This window comes from Pseudophryne corroboree, chromosome 6 (genome assembly GCF_028390025.1).
Source record: "Pseudophryne corroboree isolate aPseCor3 chromosome 6, aPseCor3.hap2, whole genome shotgun sequence".
NCBI classification, from domain to species: Eukaryota; Metazoa; Chordata; class Amphibia; order Anura; family Myobatrachidae; genus Pseudophryne; species Pseudophryne corroboree.
This window is the reverse complement of record NC_086449.1, coordinates 43,665,203-43,682,526: the sequence shown is the minus strand read 5'-3', so window position 1 is coordinate 43,682,526 and position 17,324 is coordinate 43,665,203. Positions and strand designations below refer to the sequence as shown.

The 17,324-nt window shown below is 46.3% G+C and overlaps 1 protein-coding gene across 2 annotated transcripts in view; it reads right to left on the bottom strand.

Annotated features, from left to right (window-relative positions):
• Positions 1-17,324, bottom strand: part of MOGAT3 (monoacylglycerol O-acyltransferase 3) — an 81,610-nt gene that overhangs the window by 53,471 nt on the left and 10,815 nt on the right. For both annotated transcript variants that reach the window (XM_063930157.1, XM_063930158.1), the window contains 4 exons: positions 15,909-16,001; positions 12,505-12,612; positions 11,443-11,513; positions 10,321-10,525 (listed from right to left, as the gene is read on the bottom strand). In XM_063930157.1, the coding sequence (XP_063786227.1) occupies positions 10,321-10,525; positions 11,443-11,513; positions 12,505-12,612; positions 15,909-16,001 (477 nt within the window). The remainder of the gene's footprint in view (positions 1-10,320; positions 10,526-11,442; positions 11,514-12,504; positions 12,613-15,908; positions 16,002-17,324) is intronic.

Genomic DNA, 17,324 nt, shown 5'->3' with positions numbered 1-17,324 from the left:
ACGATTAAAAACTCATACCCACTGCCTCTCATTTCGGTCTTGTTTGACCAGCTTCGTACTGCCACCATTTTTTCTAAGATTGACCTACGCGGTGCGTACAATCTAATCCGAATAAGAGAGGGGGATGAATGGAAGACTGCCTTTAATACCCACTCGGGGCATTATGAATATTTGGTGATGCCTTTTGGGCTCTGTAATGCCCCGGCAGTCTTCCAGGATTTCATGAATGATGTGCTCAGGGAATATTTGGATAGATTCTTAGTTGTATACTTAGATGACATCCTAATCTTCTCCCATTCCCTGGAGGAACATCGGAAGCATGTACGCTTAGTCCTCCAGAAACTCAGAGACCACCGGCTTGGGGCGAAGCTGGAGAAGTGCGAATTTGAAGTTCAGCAAATCGCATTTCTAGGATATATTATCTCCCCAGAAGGTTTCCAAATGGAGGGTTCCAAGGTACAGGCAGTCCTGGATTGGGTGCAGCCCACTAGTTTGAAGGCGCTTCAGCGTTTCCTGGGCTTTGCGAATTTTTATAGACGATTTATCGCTGGATTTTCGTCTATAGTGGCGCCCTTGGTGGCACTCACTAAGAAAGGGGCGGATGTTGCTCACTGGTCTTGTGAGGCTAAAGCGGCTTTTGCCCGTCTCAAAAGGGCATTTGTTTCGGCCAAGGTGCTGCGACACCCAGATCCAGAGCGTCCTTTTGTGGTGGAGGTGGATGCCTCTGAGATGGGTATTGGGGCAGTGCTTTCTCAGATGGGAGTGTCAGATAATCGCCTTCATCCCTGTGCTTACTTTTCCCGTAAATTTTCGCCTGCCGAGATGAATTATGACGTGGGTAACCGGGAATTGTTAGCTATTAAGGATGCACTCGAGGAGTGGAGACACTGGCTTGAGGGGGCTAAGTTTGTGGTCTCAATTCTCACTGACCATAAGAATCTGGCATATTTAGAGTCAGCGAAGCGTCTCAATGCCAGGCAGGCACGATGGGCTTTGTTTTTTGCTCGCTTTAATTTTTTGATAACATATCGCCCTGGGTCAAAAAACATCAAGGCTGATGCGCTCTCGCGGAGTTTTGCTCCAATCCAGGAGACCACCGAGGAGCCGTTGCCCATTGTTTCCCCATCATGTATTAAAGTGGGCATTACCCAGGACCTCTTATCATTAGTCCTTAGAGCACAGGAGCAGGCTCCTCCAGACCTTCCGGTAGGTCTTTTGTTTGTGCCTCCTAGGTTAAGACAGCGAGTGTTCCTGGAATTCCATGCCAAGAAGTCTGCAGGTCACCCGGGTATTGCCAGAACTCGGGAGTTGCTATCTAGGGCGGTGTGGTGGCCCTCGGTGGCTAAGGATGTGGATCAGTGGGTTCGGGCATGTGACATCTGTGCCCGAAATAAGACTCCTAGAGGGGTTCCTGTTGGCCCACTACATCCACTCTCTATCCCATCTAAGCCATGGACCCACATTTCAATGGATTTTGTGGTGGACTTGCCCAAATCCTCGGGGATGACAGCCATCTGGGTTGTCGTTGACAGGTTTTCGAAGATGGCGCACTTCGTTCCACTGGTTGGGCTGCCATCGGCCAGACGCCTGTCTGAATTATTTATGCTGCATGTTGTGCGTCTCCACGGGTTGCCACTTGATGTGGTCTCTGACCGCGGATCCCAGTTTGTGGCCAAATTCTGGAGGGCATTTTGTTCCGATCTCCAGATTTCTGTCAGCTTGTCGTCGGGCTACCATCCGCAGTCTAATGGGCAGACTGAAAGGGTGAACCAGTCCTTGGAGCAGTTCCTCAGGTGTTATGTCTCCAAGTGTCAGACTGACTGGGTTGCTCATCTGTCCATGGCGGAGTTTGCCTATAACAACGCGGCTCACTCTGCTACAGGGATCTCTCCCTTCCTTTGTGTGTATGGGCATCATCCTAAGGCCAATTCTTTTGACCCCCTGGACTCCACGCCTGGTGGTTCCTCTGTGGTTTCGGTCCTTAGAGGTATTTGGCGGAAAGTGAAGAAAGCCCTTGTGTCTGTGTCATTAGTGACCAAAAGGGTTTTTGATAAGCGGAAAAGACCCTGCAGCTTCAAATTAGGAGACTTCGTCTGGTTGTCTACCAAGAATTTGAAGTTGAGACAGCCATCTCATAAGTTAGGCCCCCGGTTCATCGGCCCTTATAAGATCACCAGGGTTATCAATCCGGTGGCATTTCAGTTAGATCTGCCCCGTTCTTTGGGTATCAATAAAACATTTCATTGTTCCCTTTTAAAACGGGCGATTAGTAATCCTTCTTCCAGTGGAAGACCTTCCCCTCTTCTGATACGTGGCCAGAGGGAGTTTGTTGTTGAAAGGATTCTTGACTCCAAGGTGGTTCGGGGTCGGCTGTCATTTTTGGTGCACTGGAAGGGGTATGGCCCGGAGGAGCGGTCGTGGGTGCGCAGTTGTGATCTTCATGCCCCCAGACTGATACGCTCTTTCTTCTCGCAGTTCCCCGATAAACCCGGTGGTAGGGGTTCTTTGACCCCTCGTCAGAGGGGGGGTACTGTTAGGGTCTCCTGCCCTGTGCTGCCACGTCGTCATGGCAACCGGGAGACAAGTGCTAGCGGAGTAACCTGAGCGCAGCTGATACTCCGGTTCGGGTCTTTTGCTGTGCAGTGGTTATAGGCTCTGTGCATGGCAGGGGATCCGGTGCTGGTTTTTGTGCTCACAGTCTGTGAGGTCTGAGTGGGGCGTGGACAGCACCTGCTTTATAAGGCCTCTTTTCAGGGTAAGCAGATGCTGCTGAATCTTTGTTGGTTAGTCAGTTTCTGAAAGTTAGCCAGTACTGTGTAGCTTTGTATTTGTTTGTTGCTTACTGCAAATAGGCCTGGGGATTTGGTATTACACTCTGCCAATCCAGACCTAGCAGTAAGACTGGAGTCAGTCGTTTAGCTTGCTGGAGTTCTGTTACTACTCTGTGAACTTAGCAAGTTTGCGGCTGTATTCTAAGACTTGCCTGTCTAATCCTGTCTCACTGTGCTAGGTGTCAGGGGTCAGTTTAGTGGCAGTAAACCGAACCTGTGCACTGCAAGTGAGAATTAGGATTGTGGAGAATCTCCTTGTGTCTATCATTCCATCTCTGACCAAGGAGTTTACTGCCACACCCGTTGGTAACCCTTTAGGGTTTTGCTGTTGCCCTTAGCAACAGCATTTCGGGTTTTCTATGTATTAAAACACAACATCTTGCTTTTCACATCTGAGCAGTTCTAATACAAGGGAGATACCCAGTTCCTTAGCCTCTGGGCTTCTCTGTTCACGTTGTGTGTATTTTGTTACCCTACCACCTTCTGTGTACGTTATGTCATATTCCCTAGTCTGTCTGTGAGTCCATTTGTTTTGCATAACAGTTCAAACACCAGTACATTCCTGCAGGCACTGGAGTGCATAACAGTCCTGACACCAGTACTTTCCTGCAGGCACTGGTGTGCATAACACTTGGAAGCTTTCTCCCTGTGTGACTGCACCCCAGCCTCGGAGACTTGCATCCGTGGTTACTAGGACCCAGTCCTGAATCCCGAACTTGCGTCCCTCTAGTAGGTGAGAACTGTGTAGCCACCACAGGAGCAAAATTCTGGCTTTGGATGACAGGATTATCCTCTGGTGCATGTGTAGGTGGGATCCGGACCACTTGTCCAATAGGTCCCACTGGAATACTCTGGCATGGAATCGGCCAAACTGTATGGCCTCGTAGGCCGCTACCATCTTTCCCAACAACCGAATGCATTGATGAATCGACACTCTTGTTGGTTTCAGAATTTGTTTGACCATTCTCTGGATTTCCAGAGCCTTTTCTACTGGAAGAAATACCCTCTGTACTTCTGTGTCCAGTATCATCCCCAGAAAGGACAATCTTGTCGTCGGTTCCAACTGTGACTTTGGAAAATTTATGATCCAACCGTGTTGTTGAAGTACTGTCAGGGAGAGTGCAATGTTCTGCACCAAGCTTTCCCTGGACCTCGCTTTTATCAGGAGATCGTCCAGGTAAGGAATTATATTAACTCCTTTCTGTCGAAGGAGGACCATCATCTCCGCCATCACCTTGGTGAACACCCTCGGTGCCGTGGAGAGTCTAAACGGCAACGTCTGAAATTGGTAATGACAATCCTGTATCGCGAATCTCAGATAAGCTTGATGCGGAGGATAAATGGGAACATGTAAGTAGGCATCCTTTATGTCCACTGACACCATGAAATCCCCTTCCTCCAGACTGGAAATCACTGCCCTCAGAGATTCCATCTTGAATTTGAACCTTTGCAGGTAGAGATTCAGAGATTTCAGGTTTAGGATCGGTCTGACCGAGCCGTCCGGCTTCGGAACTACGAAGAGGCTTGAATAAAACCCTTCTCCCTGTTGTGACAAGGGAACCAGGACAATGACTTGATCCTGACATAATTTTTGTATTGCTGCTGCTACTACTTCCCTGTTTGGGAGAGAAGCTGGTAAGGCCGATTTGAAAAATCGGCATGGGGGAACGTCTTGAAACTCCAGTTTGTACCCGTGGGACACTATTTGTAAGACCCACGGGTCCAGGCCAGATTGAACCCAGAACTGACTGAAAAATTTCAGACGTGCCCCCACCAGAGCGGACTCCCGCAAGGGAGCCCCAGCGTTATGCTGCAGATTTGGCAGAAGCAGGGGTTGATTTCTGCACCTGCGATCCTGGAGATGCTGTGGACTTTTTTCCTCTTCCCCTTCCTCTACCCGCAAAGAAAGGGGAACCTTTACCCTTTTTCTATCTATTGGGCCGAAAGGACTGCATCTGAGAGTGATGTGTCCTTTTCGCCGGCGCAGGAGCATAAGGCAAGAATGTCGACTTACCTGCGGTAGCTGCAGAAACTAAAGCATCCAGACCATCTCCAAACAAGGCCTCACCTTTATACGGGAGAGCCTCCATATTCCTTTTGGAATCCGCGTCAGCATTCCATTGGCGAATCCACAACGCCCTCCGTGCTGAGACTGCCATGGTAGCGGCTTTTGATCCCAAGAGCCCAATATCTTTCATGGCTTCTAGCATATACGCAGCAGCGTCTTTGATATGACCTAACGTTAGGAGAATCTCGTCTCAATCTATTGTGTCAAATTCTGATGACAAGTTTTCTGACCACTTTTCAATAGCACTACTCACCCACGCACAGGTAATGGTAGGCCTGAGTAGTGTCCCATTGGCCACATAAATAGATTTTAACGTAGTCTCTAACTTGCGGTCTGCCGGCTCCTTTAGTGAAGCCGTCCCAGGCGATTTTTTGTTAATCGTGACAGGGCACTGTCTAAAATGGAGGGTGACTCCCACCTTTTCCTGTCCTCTGCCGGGAAAGGATAAGCAACCTGAATTCTTTTGGGAATCTGAAATTTCTTTCCAGGGTTTGCCCAGACTCCCTCAAAGATAGTGTTCAGCTCATGAGAAGGAGGAAAAGTTACATTAATTTTCTTTTCTTTATAAAAGTAAGCCTTCTCCTGAGGTAAAGGAGGGGCCTCCGTAACTTCTAAGACCTCCTTTATAACAACAATCATGTACTGAATGTTTTTCGCTAATTTTGGATCTATTCCCCTGGAATCACTAGTGTCGACACAGGAATCAGAGTCCGTGTCGGTATCAGTTTGTACTACTTGTGCAAATGACCTCTTATGTGACCCAGAGGGGTCCCCTGTGGATGAAAAGGCAGAACTATTAAAAATCACATCTTCCACGGATTTTCTCCTGGTTTCTGCATGAGACTCAGACTTATCCAATCTCTTACTGATATGATTCACACTATCACGTAACTCTTTCACCCATTCAGGCTCGTGGTGTGCCGGCAGCGCCACCACATTACAACTCTGTGTCCCTAAAATGGCTCCCTCAGGGGAAGAGCTCCCTGCCTCAGACATGTCACACACGTGCACAAACACACCACAGACACTCCGGGCAGGGGCGGATCCAGAAAAAAATTATAGGGGGGGCACCATAAGTGGTTGGGCTATCTCACCCACTCCCCCACTCAGCAGCAGCAGCATTATACAGTCTACTTCCTGACTTCAAGTACCCCCCTCCCCCCCTACTTAGTACAGCTTGCTCACCATTCAACCCCTCCCCAGCAGCAGTCTCCCCTCCTAAGCAGCAGCCCCTAGCTTCCAGCTACTGGCCCTTCTGCCTTCTCCCTCCAATACACAGTCACAGCACAGCTCCTCGGTTCTCCCTCCCCAGCAGCACCTGGTCTTTTCCTCACCACTTGAGACTCCCCACCTCAGCAGCAGGCTGAGGCTCCTAAATTCCTAGGCCTTCTACTCTCCCTCACCCAGCAAAACACCGCTCACCAGACACTGACAGTGACCACCAGTGAAGAATGCAGGGCCAGGCCGTCCTCTTGCTTGCTGGCCTGGGCATCCGGTCCGCAGTACCAGCGTGCGTCTTCTTTCTTCGTGTCTGCCCTGGCTGGGAGTACGCGCGATGTCCCGGACCCTCAGCGGCGGATGGCGCCGTGGTGTAACTCCAGGGGCTGGCGGGCAGTGTGCTGTGTCTGGGTAGGCTGGCGGTGTGCTGTCTCCCAGCAGTGGCGGCGGTGCGCTGTCCCTCAGCAGCGGTGGCGGTGGGTCTGAACCTGGGAAGCTCCGCCTCCTGCCCGGCTCCAGTCCTCCGCACTGACTGCACTGCCACTGCATGTTACATTTCTCCAGGAGGAACACTGGCCTGGAGCAGCTGACACTGGGGAGGGAGGGATTACAGTGGCTGAGTGACATCCCCAGCAGCCTCTTAATTGTATCGGGCGGGTGCGCGGCCGCCGGCCATTATTTAACGGCGCATTTTAAAAAAAACAACAACAACAATTCCTAAATGACAGGGGGGGCACGTGCCTTGGTCCCCCCCCCCCCCCCCCCTCCTAAATCCGCCACTGACTCCGGGGCTTATAGGGGACAGACCCACAATAAAATCTGTCAGAAGGACACAGAAAAGATTTGCCAGTTCACAACTCTGCGCTAATGACTAAAATCCCTGTGTAATATAAAATGTCCACAGAGACCTGTAGCGCTTTTATAATGCCAAATTGAACAATAAAGCACCAAATTACACTGTGCCCCCCCCCCTTATTTGCACCCTGATACTTGGTTCAGAAGTGGAGAAAATGGCGCTGAGCAGTGTGCTGGCTGACTGAGGAGGAAGCCTCGCCCCCTGTAATGGCGCGTTTCCCCTCAGAATTTATCACTAAAATATTTATACTGGCGGGGGTGTAGGATTGTGCCACGACCCAATATGCTACCTTTTTCCAGTCACAGTATTTTTTCATGCTGCCCAGGGCGCCCCCCCCCCCCTCCACGCCCTGCTGTGCGCTGTGTATGGATAGCATGTCCGCACAGCGTTCCCGCTCGCTGCGCGGTACCTTGAGCCGTCACGATGACTGGAGGTCCCTCTTGCAGATCTCCGGTAATAATACTAACGCGTCTTCTGACTTCTGGCTCTGTTAGGGGGGGTGACGGCGTGCTGTGGGAGTGAGCGCATAGCCGCAGCTAGTGTTCAGGACCCTTCAGGAGCTAATGATGTCCTGTCAGCAAGAAGCAGAGCCATGAAATTCTTTAGGAAGTTGGTTCCTACTTCTTCCCCCTAAGTCCCACGAAGCAGGAAGACTGTTGCCAGCAGTCTCCCTGAAAATAAAAAACCTAACATAAAGTCTTTCAGTGAAACTCAGTAGAGCTCCCCAGGAGTGCGACCAGTCTGCCTGGGCACATTTTCTAAACTGAGGTCTGGAGGAGGGGCATAGAGGGAGGAGGCAGTTCACACTCTAGAAAAGTCTTAAAGTGCCCATGGCTCCTGCGGAACCGTCTATACCCCATGGTACTGAAGTGGACCCCAGCATCCTCTAGGACGTATGAGAAATGTGGGACATCGCTGCTGGTGGAGAACTAAGTTCTTGGGGCGAGGTCAAGGCCGGGAAAGACTGAATATATCAGAGAGCAGACAAATGGATGTCAGACACAGCTTCTTCAGATTGCTCCTAGCCAGGGCCGGTGCAAGGTTTCTCGATACCCTAGGCAAAATATCAGCCTACTGCCCCCAACCACCACCAATACCCACTTCCCAGCCCTTCAGATGACAGTGTAACTTATCTGTCCCACAGCCACTACTTGCATTAAGTACAAGTATGTTTCTTTTAGAGACATCATTAATTTTGTAATAGGCAGGCTCAGTGGTGCCCCTAAAGATTCCAGCGCCCTAGGCAGCTGCCTAAAGCTGCCTAATGGTAGAGCCGGCCCTGCTCCTAGCCTTCACAGCTGGGTATTATAAACTAGAGATGTGCGGTTCTGTTCTTCAGAAATCCAAACCCACTCGAGTTTTGCGGTCACGTACCAAATCAAGTCTCGGTCCGGTTCACCGGAGTTGATCTGCACCGATTCCTGATTCGTATCTTCATGCGGTTCGGAATTCAGACATTAAAACCGAATTTCGGGTTTTGGATTACAAAAATTCCATGATTTTAGCTGTTTTTATCAATTTTAAAAAAAATACAATACCCAAGATTCAGATTTTAAATCTGAATTCCAAACCAAAACACTTGAGGGTGGTTTTGCAAAACCAAAACACGACGATGAAATTAGAACCAAAACACGCGCACATCTCTATTGTAAACCCATGTCTGGTTTATAAACGCCCCTGGTGTACAACGAACAATGTTGAAATAACGAAAATCTGTGTTTTAAGAACCCCACCACAAAGGGGATCCGGTCTGAAGATCGACAGTGTCTAGGTCGACAATGTTTAGGTCGACCACTATAGGTCGACAGTCACTAGGTCGACATGGATGGAAGGTTGACAGGGTTTCTAGGTCGACATGTGCTAGGTCGACAGGTCTAAAGGTCGACATGAGTTTTTTTTTTTTTAATCTTTTTTTGAATTTTTTCATACTTAACGATCCACGTGGACTACGATTGGAACGGTAAAGTGTGCCGAGCGAAGCGGTAGCGGAGCAAAGGCACTATGCCCGAAGCATGGCGAGCGAAGCGAGCCATGCGAGGGGACGCGGTGCACTAATTTGGGATCCCGGTCACTCTACGAAGAAAACGACACAAAAAAAAAAATCCTCATGTCGACCTTTAGACCTGTCGACCTAGCACATGTCGACCTAGAAACCCTGTCGACCTTCCATCCATGTCGACCTAGTGACTGTCGACCTATAGTGGTCGACCTAAACATTGTCGACCTAGACACTGTCGATTTAATGAACCACACCCCCACAAAGAGGTCAAGAACGGACATAAATATCCTTCACTTAGTTTACACTAAAAAGAGATAAGTTATTCTACGTCTACTTCCAACAGCACAAGGCAGGATAGGGTACTGAGGGGAATAATCTGTGCTTAGTAACATGGGCCTGATTAAAGTTTGTAAGTAAAGCAAAAAAAGCAAACACTTTGGGGGTAATTCAGACCTGATAGCTAATAGGCGATGTTTGCACTGCTGCGATCAGATAGTCGCCGCCTACAGGGGAGTGTAATTGTGCAAGTGTGCGAACGCATGTGTAGCAGAGCTGTACAAACAAATCTTGTGCAGTCTCTGCGCAGCCCAGGACTTACTCAGCCGCTGTGATCACTTCAGCCTGTCCGGGACCGGAACTGACGTCAGGAACAATCCCTGCAAACTCCTGGACACGCCTGCATTTTTCCAAACACTCCCAGAAAACGGTCAGTTGCCACCCACAAACGCCTTCTTCCTGTCAATCTCCTTTCAAACGCCCGTGCAAATGGATCCTTTGCACAAACCCATCGCTGAGCGGCGATCTGCTTTATACCCATGTGACGCGCCTGCGCATTGCAGTGCATACGCATGCGCAGTTTAGACCTGATCGCAGGCTGTACGAAAACGCAGCCCAGCGATCAGGTCTGAATTACCCCCCCTTGTCTCTGGAACAAACCATGTTGCCATGCAAGGGGAGCAAATACATGTATATTGTTTCTGTGCAGGTTAAATACTGGCTGCTTTTGCATGTAGCCCACATATGTTAGACAGCTTTATTTTTACACTGCAATTTAGATTTCAGTTTCCACACACCCAACCCAAACCTAACGCTCTCTGCACATGTTACATCTGCCCCACCTGCAGTGCCGCATGGTTTTGCCCAGTTGCTTGCTTTTTTGCTTTACTTCCAAAAAGGTTTGAGACCACACACCCCTAAATTTTCATCATCATTACCAGTGCTGCCTTATGGACAGGGTTTCCGTGATACCGAAGAAGACGTGTCCGCACCGACCAATAGGAAGGCACAAACCAAACAACCTTAATCCAACTGGTCATTTAAACTATTTACCTGTCTGTCATCTCCTCACCTGCAGACATGATATAATCACGGTAAATAGGCAGCCTGAAGATCCCGGCGAGGACAGCCAGCCAGGCCCGGACCCCGGGATTCAGGTCGGAGAAGCCATTGGCCTCGGTGGCAAAGTTGCAGAAGGAGGCGGTGGATAAGATGCCGTGTGGGTGGCACCCGAGGACGTAGTTCCTGTCAGGGCTGAGCTGGGTGCACTGCAGCAGCTGTGGAGGTTCAATAAAAAGTTGAACTAGAAAAGATCTCTCTCCACTCATTTCATAGTCATTTGCTGCAGTCACTGCTGACTGCTGTCCAAGCTCAGAAACCTCCTTCGTAGACCCCTTCAGCTAAAGAGTCTGGAAAGTGTCCGATAACAAATCGAAGTGTGTACAATGATTTACAGCTTTGCTGCTGTGTCTCATATGAGGAAAGAAAGGAAAGCAGAAGTGGGTTTTAAGAAAATGCACTAATTATTATAATAAAACTTTTGGGGGGGGGGGGGGGTAATTTCTCAGCGCTTGGAGAGAAATACAATGGTGAGAGATAAAGTACCAACCAATCCACTCCTGTCATTTTTCAAACCTGGTACTTCACCTCTCACAATTTTATCTCTCTCTGAGCTTTGATAAAAACCCCTCCTCATGGTTCTATTTATTATCATTTGCAGCTAGCACCTGAAAATAAGGATTCCTTATCGCCACAATTAGCTGCAATAAGGAATCTTTATTCTCCCAGATGTACAATCGGCAAGTCACTGGGACGTCAGCACCTGTGCAAGCCGGAACCACTGTGGGGGCACCACCTTCTATTTCTCCTCAGGGCGCCTGGCATGAACTTATACCCCTGCATTGAGCTGCTGTTTGGATGTGAGTAGAGATCTACAAATCTAATATTAGTCCAAGTACCAATGCATATTGTGCTTTGCTAAATAATCCGGGGGCCCAACTATGTGACCTTAATCGTGGGTCTTCGGCAATAAGTACAGTACAAGTCACCAAAAATATTTTTAGATTGTAATAACAAGTGGTTATATCTGAAGTACTGTAGGTGGTGGAACAACAGTAATAAGATAACATATGAGGAGGACATCACTAAGAATGAGAGGAATACAGCACATAACATGAAGAATGTGACTGGTCACCTTTATAGGGAAATAGTCTCTGAAATACTTCCACACTGTCCACCTCCGCACCCATTCTGTTCTACGGCCGCCTGCAGGAAGAAAAACATCCGGAATACCTGGTTTAGTCAATAAATGCAATCAGTGTTCCCTCTAGGCTGAGCGATCTGGATATAATAATGTGATAAATTAAATTTGGGGGATATTTATCAAAGCGTGGAAAGAGATATAGGTGGTCATTCCGAGTTGATCGCTCGCTAGCTGTTTTTAGCAGCCGTGCAAACGCTATGCCGCCTCCCACTGGGAGTGTATTTTAGCTTAGCAGAAGTGCGAACGAAAGGATCGCAGAGCGGCGGCAAAGTTTTTTTGTGCAGTTTTAGAGTAGCTCAAAACCTACTCAGCGCTTGCGATCACTTCAGACTATTCAGTTCCTGTTTTGACGTAACAAAGACGCCCTGTGTTCGGCCAGCCACGCCTGCGTTTTTACTGGCACGCCTGCGTTTTTTCGAACACTCCCTGAAAACGGTCAGATGACACCCAGAAACACCCACTTCATGTCAATCACTCTGCGGCCAGCAGTGCGACTGAAATACTTCGCTAGACCCTGTGTGAAACTACATCGTTCATTGTAATAGTACGTCGCACCTGCGCATTGCGCCGCATGCGCAGAAGTGCCGTTTTTTTGCCTCATCGCTGCACAGCGAACGAATGCAGCTAGCGATCAACTCGGAATGACCCCCAAAGTACCAAACAACCAGCTCCTAACTGTCATTTTTCAAAAACAGCCTGTAACATGGCAGTTAGGAGCTGATTGGTTGGTACTTTATCTCTCTCCACTTTATCTCTCCCCAAGCTGTGATAAATTGTGATAAATCTCGCCCTTTGTCAGGAAACGTCCCTTGTGCAAAGTTGCACTGAACAGCGGGTTTTCAGGGTGAAATTTTCATCACATTTCTTTTTTTTTTCCTTTTGGTTCCAGATCATAGAGGAAAAGTGATTAAAAAAAAAGGCAAATAAACGGCCTTAGATGTGTCGGTGGTGGTGACGTTGTCTGACAGAAAATGAATGAAATAGCGGTAATACCTCTTTCTGGAGTGTCCCAATCGATTAGCAGATAGGTGAAGTAGACCACGGGGATCAGCCACAAGGACGTGAACAGCATATACACAAGGACTACGGTGAAAAAGATTCCTGGTGGAAGACGGGAGAGTTAGGCGAATCTTCATGACAATGCAACACTTTAATGACAGATAGATAGATAGATAGATAGATAGATAGATAGATAGATAGATAGATAGATAGATAGATAGATAGATAGATAGATAGATGCCTGCTGTCGGGTACATGTAGAGAGTTGGACACAACTGACGCCGAAAGCTTAGGTGTAAATTGCGTCCGAAAAATAAAAACTTGTTTTCTGGTAGCATGCTAAAACTTAAGGTACCTTACAATCTGTATGTTTGAGTAACATATGCTTAAAGGACCTGCAATGAAAGTAAACTGGGCATATTTATATAGCGGTGGTACGCAGTGTTGTATGTGCCTTGCAGTCGGACTGCCCCTAGGTCTAACACTTACTATTTGTCTAGGTGATTTACTTAAGCCATTTCAAGGTACCTAGACACCAGGGACAATGGATAAGGCTGACCTACCGGAGAGCATTCGGCTGTAGAGGGTGAGAAGCCCTATACAGTACACCGGGTATCCTTCACCTACTTATTGCCCTGTAGTGCGGAGGTGGTTCCTCTTCTGTAATAAATACAGCCCAGTCCCCTTTACTTCAACGCGTTTCATTGACTAGACACCTTTCAGCAGCATATACTGTATTTCCTAACTGTCCTGTCCGGATCCATCAGATAGTTGGCTGGTTGGTCAAAGAGATCTAAAATCACCCGAAATTACATTAAAACTAAGTGTAATAGGAATGTTTAAGATGTAGATTAGAGATCCCTACGGTCCAATGTGAGGATATCGGGTTCAAAATCACTCAAGCTTGGTAGTAGATGAAAAACCAACCGTGGTTTATTGACAGAATAGGTTATTATAACACAGTTCAGCACACTTCTGTAATCCAATTCCACATGACAATTCCCACCACAATCTCCTGACAGAACATTACTTCTTAGTTTGGGAGCAGAGAGTCTCTTCTAGCAATACAGAGTCCCAGATAAATCCAATATAATGGGTCCCGAAGCAGATCCCTGGCAGAACATCACTTCTTAGCCTGGGATCAAAGAATCTCTCTCCAGCTCTCTGGGTAGCTCTACTTATACCTCCAGAAGCTACATATTGCTGGGGTGTGTGTGACCTCTGTGTCTTAGGATCTTACAGCATTGGAATACAAGACATATTCTAATCAAGGTGATTACATCAGTCAGAGAGCCACCCTATCTGGTCAGCTCACTTTTGGACAATAGGGAGTAAACAAACATAGACAATGGTACCTTATATGACTCACCCTCTGAGGGTCCACTGTGGTGTATGAAAACAATAGGAAACTATGTCTAACACAAATACATTATCTAAAGGGTAACAGACAACATTACACAATTGCATATGTATTAACAATATTAAGGTTGATTTAAACACAGTATTGGGTGAACAGGAAAGCAGGCTGCGCAAAATAGCAGGGAAAATAATAAACCTGAGAGCTGACTAAAAAATGTATTATACAATTGACACTAAAAACATGTATATATATATATATATATATATATATATATATATGCAAATGCATAAAACAATAGCTAAAATCTAATCAGTATCGAGAATTAATATGCTGGAGGAACAAATAATATGTTCAAGACTGATATGAATTAGTGGTATCACTTTGTCAGCAGCAATGAAATACAGCATCCAATGCGTGTATAAAAGTAGCAGTCTCTTATTATAGAAGTATCCACATGGATATAGGCAAACACCATTCAGTTAACCACTTGTAATGGGTGCAGTTGTGACAGTCTCATATATCAGCGGCTTCACCGTTTGTTGTGAAAAGTTCAATCACATAAGTGTATGAGAAATACCTCTCAAAGGGAAAGAGCAATGGACATGTTATGGAGAGTGAACAAACAGACAAATTGGATGAATATGGGTATGGGTATAAAAAGTACATATTTGACACAGGAAATGAGACATAGCTATCTTAATTGTCACAGACCTCATTTTCTCACATCCATCTAGACGTGTATAAGAAGATTAAAAGAATCAATGTGTCTCCTAAAATTATTTTAAATGTATGCCCAGTATGCAATGGAAGCTTCACACAACTGCACATGGAAGACGTATCTGAATGGACAACACACAATCAGAGATAGATGGATAGATAGATAGATAGATAGATAGATAGATAGATAGATAGATAGATAGATAGATAGATAGATAGATAGATAGATCGATCGATATCATATAAACAACCGTATGTTTATTGCTCGGATGAACTTAAGTGTAGCGAAATGCGTCAGAAATTACAAAAAAGTGGACCCATGTTTATTTGACCAATCGGATATTGTTAATTCTTGGGATCACTCTGACTAACATTTCAAGAGTACTTGCCAAGACACTCATGATCTACATAAGCTGCTAGTGCTGTTGATAAGGGCGTTTTCATCTACGATTCCCCGCAGGTTTTCTTTTTTTTTTAAGTTGCTATATTACACCTCAGGCGTGTACTTTGAAAAATCTAACTCAAATGTCTCTGGACGCCTATTTCTGTCAATTCATTCACAATTGAATTTGGTGACAGGTTCCTTAGAGGGTTCCATATGACTATATGGGGTAAATTCAATTAAGCTGTATACATAGGAAATAAGTACAGAAGGAATATGTCACACATTTTTTTCTTGCCCCTCTATGGGGTTCGAGCAAAACCAAGTAATGTTTCCCCAGTTTGGCAAACCGCATTGTATTAGTGCGTGAGATTGCGAAGGAACAATCTGGCCTTATAGCCATTAATAAGGGTGGCTGCTGTGATTATTAACGTCATTATATATTATTGTGGTTATTGTGCATTTATATTTTTGAAGTGTCTTTTATAAAATACAGTACTACCTAACGTGTACAAATTCTAGTGTGATTTTGAACACTTTATTTCTGGAAATGTGTTGCTCTGGGTATTTCTTTAATTGTTTGTCCCCTATAGGGAGGTCTGAAAGCCACCTATGTCCAACCCCTGAGTGTAAGTAGTAATAAGTGCCATCGGGGGGATTTTATATTTTACTAGTAAGAGCATGCTCAGTGAGACACCTTCTTGTGACATCATCAAGCTGCCAGCTTTTAGTACATTGGCTAAGAATGATCACATGACATTAGTTCCAGAGTTTCCTCAGTCAACACAATTGAATTCATGTCTAAGGTATTTATAACACAATGGGGTAGGGGCACACAAGGGTGGTATGTATGGTACTGCCTGTATATTGCATTGTTAGGTTTTAAAAAAGCCCATGACATATACAGGTAGACGTTAAGTTGCCTTTTGTCCAACTTACCCATTAGAAGGAAGGTGAGCACCCACTGAAAAACACTGATGGCCAGCAAATGCTTTCTCATAGGTTCCATCTCTGTCCTCATCCCTGTGTCACCTGTACACAAGCACATGTCATGCTGTAAGTCATTGTCTGCACATAACAATTTGTGTCACTTTTGTTTATGCTGAATTAACCACTTAATTGACTAATATTTTTCCAATAACTGCACAGAAATTGTCTATTTTTTTTTAATGATTGAATTAGGTTAAGAACATTTATTTGAAACATATCCAACATGATTTAATAAAAAAAAAGTAAACATTTTTACAGTATAAACATCGGTTTAAACATCGACAGCCGATATAGCAGTCAATCAATAATCAGATAGGTCAATCAATGATTAGAACATCACAAATTGACATATTCCCGATGGCTGCTTCTCTCTGCAGGCATTGGCATAGGGCGCCAGGAAGCAGAGGGGCTGGAAGGTCCTCCTGAGATTGGCAGCTGCTGGAAGATTATCTTCAAGCAGCTGCCCAGTGGGCATTTCTGACTGCTGGCATGGTGAACAGGAACAGGAAAAGCCCAGCCAGGTGTAGTCATATCTGATGCTACCACGCCAGGCAAATGGTTAAGGATAGTTGTGCGCTCATTTACATGAATGAGCATGACATGCAGATATACAAAATGATTTCTCAGGGGAGAAAAGCATTATCAGAATGGGGCACACATTTTTAGCAGTGGGACATACAATACATTACTTTTATTATTTTAGTTCAAGCTGTTATATGTAAAGTGAAAATGAACCTTAATATGTGTTAAAAAACAAACAAAAAAACAAGTCTTATGGTCAGGGTTGGACTGGCCCACCAGAAAACAGGGGAAATCCTCAGTGGGCCTCACTGCCCGAGGGCCCCACCCTCTCCTCAGCTTCCAGACTGTGCACGCAAATTATACATTGTCACTCTAACAGGGGGTGAGTTACTGTACCTGGCTGAGCAGGAACATGGGTTTGTCTCTATAGAAACTTCACCCTCCTGCCAATCAAAATGAACAGCTGGGTTAACGGATTTAGGGGGACATTTACTAAGCAGTGATAAGAGCGGAGAAGTGAGCCAGTGGAGAAGTAGCCCCATCAACCAATCAGCAGCTCTGTATCATTTTATAGTTTGCAAATTATAGATGTTACTTCAGTGGTGATTAGTTGCCGTGGGCAACTTCTCCACGGGCTCACTTCTCCGCTCTTATCACTGCTTAGTACATTTCCCCCTTAGGGCGGTATTCTGAGTCACACCCAGGTGTGGCCAGAGCCGGCCCTAACCAATATGATGCCCTAGGCAAGATTTTGGCTGTTGCCCCCTAGCACCGCCGCTAGTTCTGCCTCTTACCCTGCACCCCTTTCCCAGCGCCATCACCCCTCACCCATAGCAGTCCTTA